The 8,309-nt window shown below is 39.3% G+C and overlaps 1 protein-coding gene across 1 annotated transcript; it reads left to right on the top strand.

Annotated features, from left to right (window-relative positions):
- Positions 1-2,564: 2,564 nt before the first annotated feature.
- LOC142200110 (proteinase-activated receptor 1-like) lies at positions 2,565-5,089 on the top strand. Its single transcript, XM_075270278.1, has 2 exons — positions 2,565-2,648; positions 4,352-5,089. Exons 1-2 carry the CDS (start codon positions 2,580-2,582, stop codon positions 5,087-5,089), a joined length of 807 nt encoding a protein of 268 aa, XP_075126379.1. The 5' UTR covers positions 2,565-2,579.
- Positions 5,090-8,309: the final 3,220 nt, after the last annotated feature.

Consider the following 8,309-nt stretch of genomic DNA (forward strand, 5'->3'; position numbering starts at 1 on the left):
GCAATACAGGAATCCAAAAAATCCCCAACAAAACTGAGAATATAAAAATACATACAAATATATAGTCTTACTCAACTATCACCTAAATCTAATTCCAATTGCTGGTCTCTGTTACTAATTTTACGGAGAAGTAATAATCGTGTTGCTTTTCTATCGATACATCATAAGCAAATAAATAAAACTAAGTTCACACTAGCTGCATTTTACTGTATATACCACTGCAGCAGCTAGGTCATGTCTAGACATAATATTCTTCCCCTGAATTTAACTCTCCATCCATTAGTCATCCGGTAACAAAATATCCTCTCCAGAGATATTAAATCATGCAACCAATGTTGCTTATATACCGACCCTATATGTGGATAGGTAGGTGTAACCTAACTTACAAAAAATATGTCTCTAGTGCCGCCAAGGAACCACGAATCAAGCCCATATATAATTCAGATACTAATATTGCCAACATTAACTACTAGTCAACTACAAAGGGTTAGACTAATATCGGATTATATGTAAAGCGCTACATTTAAGGGTTCAAGGAAAAGCTAGCGTTGAAGTCATGGGATCACATGAACCCCGGTAACCAATAGGAATTAGGATACACCCCCAAATAGTGGTTACATCCCTCCCTAAAATAGTATTCTCTAACCATTCATAATAAATTGACATGATACCCCACAGACACTTAGATCACATGACCAAGAATAGCCAGTAGAAAACAAAACTTCTTGTTAATTGTAATCCAAACATCTATTCATGTATAATCACTCCTACAATCGTTAGTCCCGTTAAGCGCTATTCCCTGAATGATGATAGGGAGAGTCTGTCTCTCCATGGTTGAATTCAGGTGGCTGATCTTATCTAGTAAATATAAGTCAAATCTGTTTTCATGTTCATGCCATTTGGAACTCTGCAGTTCAATTGCAGAATCCAAAAAGCTTCTTGCTGGAGGAGCAGTTTTTGCCAATTTTCCCCCCTTACAGGTCTCTCTACCTTTTCGATACCATAAAATTCCATAGTAGACATATTTGATTTATGTATCAATGAAAAATGTTTCAATGTTCCTGAGATATGTTCTGAAGGAAATTTGGCTAGCTGTCTAAAAATACTACAGGATGAGTCTACCTATCGGTTAATGTCTACTGATCCCACTGTTAAATTTGCAGCACAGCTAAAAGAACTAGTTTCGGAAGGGGCAGCGCTTGGTATCTATACTCCTCATTAAACAATCCCTACTTGATAGAAGGAAGCCAGCAGAGTAAGTTGATCACAGTGTCCCTCTGCATGAACCTAGCTGCTATCTATGGTGAAATGTGGCAGTAGGTGCTTAACTTCTATGCATGGCCACCACTGGGGAATTTAAAGGGGGTTTCTAGAACTCTCCTTGTTGTCATTCATTCTGTTACCTCTAGTGGATAAAAGTCTGACCATGGTCATGTGATTTACGGTTCATAGTCATGTGATGAGGACACAGGTGCACACAGTGGCATAACTAGGAAAGGTGGGGCCCCGTGATTAACTTTTGACATGGCCTCCCCGACCAATATCCCCCCCTCCCCCCACATGATTATGCCCCATAGAGGCCCCTATACACAGTATGATGCCCCTATAGTGTCCCTGGCACGCACTGTATTATGTCCCCATAGTGGCCCCTGCATACACTGTTATGTCCCATTGTGGACATCCATGAACGATTATTATACTCTGGGGTCTTTTCAGACCACAGAGTATAATAATCGGAGACACAAGGAGGGGATACAAACATAAAAAACACTCAAGCTGGTAATGGCCTATTAAAAAAAAAAAAAAAAACGCAGCAGTAGCGGCTATCACCAGGCCCCTTAATGTCCCAAGCCCTGTGGCAGCCGCTACCGCGACTACCCCGGTAGTTACGCCACTGGGTGCACAGCTGATTACTGATTACAAGGCAGATGTCTGATTACTGTACTGTGGCTATAACGAGCAGCACCTGTGTCCTCATCACATGACCATGGACCATATGTCACATGACCATGGTCAGAGTTTTATCCACTAGACATAAGCAGAATGAATGACAACAAGCCGAAATCTAGAAAACTGGGAGGAATTGATACAGAAAGTATATTGAAAAATTTAACAACTTTTTATTATACAAACCATAACATTTGTTTCTCAATATTGGTCTAAAAGTGGACAACCCCTTTAAGTAATACCCAGTCTGGTTGCCTGTGTAATTTAGGACAGAACAGGTCCTACAGAGTGGGTGTCCCTCTTTCTAACCACACTTTGGTTAAGAGATGAAGATCCGGGAGAGAGGTCCTCTTCCACATTAATTCAGAATTTCTTAATAGGAGTTAACATGGAGTTCAAAAAAGTGTTTAACATGAAAAATTCTCATTAAATGAATCCATTGGTTTTTATCATATCTGCACCTGTCCAGAACAATGAATTTTTATCTCAAAAGCAATTTTTTTTTTCCAGAGGTCATTCTTTCAATGATTAAATCAAATCCCACCAAATTCTACATTACTAGTCAGTGGTTGACCACATTTGTACCATCGATCTACACTGTGGTGGTCACTGTGGCTCTGCCTCTGAATGTCATGGCAATTCTAATGTTCCTGCTGAAGATAAAAATCAAGACGTCGGCAGTAGTCTATATGCTGAACTTGGCCATAGCTGATGTGGTGAAGAGATGATCCGCAATCACTCCAGGAGCCGCTGATAAAATTCCAATACTTTATTCCATTAAAGTTAAAATCGACAGCATACAAAAATAGGTAGGAAAACACACATAGTGGTTAAAATACGCGTTTCGGGGTTGCCCCCTTAATCATAGCATGTTGCATGTTAGAGAATACGAAATAAATAAATGTTAAACACAGGTGTTTCTGTTCATTATCCGGTCACGTGTAGTGTTTGTCAGTTTAGAAAACAAATAAAGTTTCTTTTGAATTTTTCGGAGCGTGTTCGTATTTTTGTATAATAAAGTTATAACATTCTTTTTATTTATTATTTGCATATTGTGCAGCAAGATTGTACATGTATTTTGTATACGTGTTTAGTTGTTCAAAAATATTTCGTTTGTGCGATATCTTAAACTGTATGGAATTGAAACATAAAGTTATTTGTGATGAATGCATAATATCCTAGTATCCATATCGTACTTGACATGGGATATAGATAGAAATGATATTTGCAAAAAAATCGCGTAGTTTAATAAGATATCGCATGGCGCCATAAAAATATCGCACTAGTATGTGCGATTCATATGCGGCATTTAAAAATGCAAAATATCTCATTTTCATTATAATACAGAATAGAAACATGCTCTTCAGAATAGATCCATCTTACCATGTGAAAGAACAACTAGATGGTAACAAGTGGTAATAATAAATGACAACAAATGACTGGTGGCAAATAGGTGGCAAATAGATTGTATATGTTAATGCAGGTACTTGATATATAAACACCCCCTTATTATTGGACCATCCCGGTCACGTAGTTGAAATAAACCCATAAGCTTTAAGCTTTAAGAAAGATAGGAACCAGCAGATGACATATGGGGCATCTGTGAGACTTTGTCCCGGTCACGTGACCGGATTGGACCAATGAAATGGGTCCCAGCCACGTGTCCGAAAAGGACCAATGAACTTCCAAAATTATAGAGATCAGCAACTTTGACATTTAAGCATACACAAGTCCTACATAGTGGTAGTGTCATCATGCCACATCAGCAAAAAGACAAGATAGAGCGGCACAGCTCCATCCATCCACATCAGTAGGGGACCACAACACATGACCTCCAATACAAAAAAGGGTCTATAATGTCCAAGGTGAGTGGCCATTGTGATAATGGTTCTACATGAGCTTTTATATATCGAGAGCAAGAAGATATAATGTTATATATATTTTATTTTACTTTAACAGAAGAACATAAGATAGGATAGGGCACATTCGTTCTCAATAAATATACGATATATCCGATCTTATATTCATTCCCGCAGGTATTCTGCTATTAAAGTTGAGGATGTACCATGCTTCTCTTTTCAGTAGATGTGTTTTGATATTGCCCCCTCTTTTAGGTTGACTTAATGCTTCTATGCCCCAAAATGCCAGAGTTTGTACATTTCCCTTGTGAATCGTGGCGAAATGACGTGAAACTCCCGACATAGCTTCATTTATAGTTTTGGTGCTATCTTTAATATGTTCCATTATACGTATTTTTAAATTTCTAATGGTGCAGCCAATATAGTCTATGTTGCATTCAGTACATTTGATACAGTAAACAACATTTTGGCTCTCACAAGTAATATGTGTTTGAATCGTACAGCTAAAATTGGCTGCAGAACTAGTTACCACTTGTTTGTTCTAGCTGATAGCTGATGTGCTTTTTGTTGCCATGCTGCCTTTCAACATTGTGTACAGATTCTCAGGGAACAACTGGCAAATCGGAGAAGGAATGTGCCGAATTGTGACTGCGGCATTTTACTGTAACATGTACTGCTCCATCCTGCTCATGACTAGTATAAGTGTGGCCAGGTACATGGCCGTGGTGTTTCCAATACGCTCTCGTTCCTGGCGCACAAAAAAACGGGCTTGGCTGGTGTGTGTCTTTATCTGGCTTATAGCTATAGCTAGCACCGTGCCGCTTCTTTTTAACACGCAAACTAACAACATTGTCTCATTGAACATTACAACTTGCCATGATGTGCTGAAGCTAAAGAACCAACAGAACTTCTACATGTACTACTTCACTGCCTTTTCTACAGTGTTTTTCTTCATTCCATTATTTATTACAATCTTCTGTTACATTGGAATTATCCGAACCTTGAGTAAAAGCACCGAGGAAATTGAAAGACATTCTAAGAAGACAAGAGCTATTCTCTTAACTATTATAGTCCTTACTGTGTTCATTATTTGCTTTGGTCCTACAAACATCATCTTTCTAATGCATTATCTGCACTTCCTCAATGGATATTCTGACTCTCTATATTTTGCATATATTCTGTGTGCCTGTATCAGCAGTATAAGTAGTTGTCTTCATCCTTTAATTTATTACTATGTGTCATCAAAGTGTCGCAAGTATGTGTATAGTTTATTATGTTTTTAGACAACTGATACACTAAAAATTAAGCAGACATGTACAGAAAGTTTTTAAAGTAAAAGAAGTCTAATTTCTATCACCTTTAGATGATAGACATATGGGGGGCCAACAGACAGCCCTGTCCCTTTGACTGGGGGTCTGATTGCTGGGATCTTTATGATCACTGAGTTGTCCATACTATACACAACACAGGACCAGAAGAAGTTGCCTATGGTCCCTGTGCAATGGCCAGGCACAGTACTGCAGTTCCTAGTGCCTGGCCACTATACAGGGACCATAACCAACTGCCCATCAGCTGTATAGGGCTGCTTCCAACACCCATACTATACACAATATAGGGCTGGAAGCAGCCCCATATAGCTGATTGCTACGGGGACCACCTGTTGGCCCCCTGTGATCAGATATCTGTGGCCTAGTCTAAGAATAGGCAATGAATTCCAAATTTATGACAGCCCATTTAACTCCTACCTGAAGCAGACATTTATAATTTTTGTGTTTTTGTTTCTTACTGCCTGCATTCCATAAGCCATAACTTTCTCAATTTTCTGTTTACTTGGTTAAAGGAGGGCTTGATTTTTGCATAAGTTGTACTTCAAATGGTACCTTTTTCTATTCTGTACAATGTACTGTGAAATGGGAAAAAAAAATTCAGTGTGAGATGGAATTGAGGAGAAAAAAAACGCACTAGCACCATTTGTTTTTACAGCTTCCACTCTGCATTAAAAATGCTATTTTAGCTTTATTGCCCGGGTTGGTACGAATACGGTGATACCAAACCTATATAATTTTTTTTATGTTTCAATAACTTTGCAAAAAGTCAAAATTTTGAAGAAAAAAACATCTTTGAATCACCATATTCTGACACCTGTAACTTTTAGGGCTAGTTCACACGGGGACATGGACGCTGATTTTGACAGCGGATTTCGCGGCCAAATCAGCGTCCATACAATGTATCCCTATGTGAACTGCTCGCTTTTTTTTTTCTGCTAGCTCGCTAGCAGAAAAAGAAGCGACATGACCCATCTTTCGGGCAGAAGCCGCTTGCGCTGAGCCGCGGCTTTCGCCCAGCCGCAGCGCCCTCCATGTCGGCTCATTCATTTGAGCCAACAGCGGAGGTGAAAGCCGCGACCGCGATGGTCGCGGCGGGAGCAGTTCACATAGTGTGGACATTGTATGGACGCTGATTTGGCCGCAAAATCTGCTGTCAAAATCAGCGTCCATGTCCCCGTGTGAACTAGCCCTTAATGTACAAGCTATGTAAGGGCCCGTTCCCACGAAGTAACGTGGTGCTTAATCTGACACGTAAACATGTGTCAGAGTGAGCGCGTCAAAACAGAATCCCATTGCCTTCAATGGGTGCTGTCTTACGCGTGCTACACATTGAAATCAATGGGAGGCTTTTTAACCCATTGACTTCAATGTGTCAGATTGAGCGCCGCATTACTTCGTGGGAACGGGCCCTTAGGTTTCTTTTTTTTTGTGGCACAATATGTAGTTTTTATAAATACCATGTTGAGGAATGTATGTTTCTATTCCATTTTTTTAGGGAGGTAATTTGGCAAAAAATGCCAAATCTGCCATTCAGATTTTTTTTTTTCCTGTTATGACATTTATTTTATGGGGCAAATATTTTATATTAGTAGGCAACACGGTGGCTCAGTGGTTAGCACTGCAGCCTTGCAGCGCTGGAGTCCTGGGTTCGAATCCCACTAGGAATAACATCTGCAAGGAGTTTGTATGATCTCCCCGTGTTTGCATGGATTTCCTCCCATTCTACAAAGACATACTGATAGGGAAAAATGTACATTGTGATCTCTATATGGGGCTCACAATCTACATTAAATTAAATAAATACATATATGAGGATGCTTTATATTTACTTTTTATTTATTTATATTTAATATTTATGCGTGGTCTAGGGAAAGGGGATGATTTAAACTGACAGGACTGGGAAGGCCCCTGATTGCCAAAGTAACAGGTCGACTCCCACTATGGCGTGAGGGAGGGGGAGAGGTGTCCCAGTTACCAAACATCAAATGAAAAGTGGAAGTAACCACTCTGATAATGTGCAATGCTGTTGTATGAACAAGACTGCTTACATGGCTATACGTGATTAAAATAAATACTCTACTTTTATTGGATCTAATGTGTTCTGGACTTTCCTTCTGGTAAATGCCACGCTACCGGCATTTTCTTGCACCCAGCTTGATCACTACACCTTCTACATGTGATCAGAGAGGACATGAGTCTTCATGTGTATCATTATATCATGCAGCTTCCAATTCTGTTATACACATCTCAGTATATGGATATCAGTCATCCTAACCATGTCTTTTAATATTGCACAAACAATGTTGACAATGACAAGTGTGATTCATGTAAATTGAGACTATATAATAAGGTGTATATTAGGAGTCAGTCCATTTTCATTATAGAATGCTATATTTCCACACTTGTCCTCTACATACAAGCATACCACACAACTTTTAATATAAGACACTGTCTTATTTTCGGGGAAACAGGGTATGCCTGAAAATCCCTTTATATATATATTTAATTACAAATGTATTAAAGGTACTCTAAAAGAAATAATAACTTACACGGCTCACCCTAAATACTGTGTAAGCAATAATATTAAGTTATACCAGCTCCAGAATAATCCAGAGCCATGTAGATAATAAGGAAAGACTTAGCAGCTGTCAGTGGGCAAAAAATTATACTGTTATAAGATAAGACACCACTGAGAAATATCCCATTACATAGTATATGCCATAATAATGGGACCGGCTGTATTATACGATGTAACATAACATAATGGTGATCCATATACTTATCTGGATACAGACTGTAAATGCTCTTAAGACACCGGCTACATGCAGACTAAGAAATACAATAACCCGGTGCAGTATTTGTCTGATATCCATTGTCTAAATGTGTTGGGCCCCAATACGGAGGTCATAAATAGATCATATGACGCCAAATAAAGGAATAATAACACAAGCACTTAACTTTTCCGGATACAAACCCTTCCTCATGAGGGGTAGGTCCTTGGGGCTAAAAAAGTCTTGCCGCCAATCTGTTCCACCACACCAAATTACCCCCAGCCACAAGCACAGGCTCAGGAGCATCATGACACACAGAATGGCAGTTTTTACCACATATAATAACCCACTCCCCGGGACACCACCCAGCAGGAGAGACCAGCCAGACCAAAATAAAAATCCTA

The sequence above is a fragment of the Leptodactylus fuscus genome, chromosome 1 (genome assembly GCF_031893055.1).
Source record: "Leptodactylus fuscus isolate aLepFus1 chromosome 1, aLepFus1.hap2, whole genome shotgun sequence".
Taxonomy (NCBI): Eukaryota; Metazoa; Chordata; class Amphibia; order Anura; family Leptodactylidae; genus Leptodactylus; species Leptodactylus fuscus.

Excerpts from the sequence above, each read along its gene's own strand:
- LOC142200110 (XM_075270278.1), top strand. The coding sequence starts at position 2,580 with ATGGCAATTCTAATGTTCCTGCTGAAGATAAAAATCAAGACGTCGGCA. Across the intron at positions 2,649-4,351 it reads TAGTCTATATGCTGAACTTG|CTGATAGCTGATGTGCTTTT; the intron begins GCCATAGCTGAT and ends TGTTTGTTCTAG.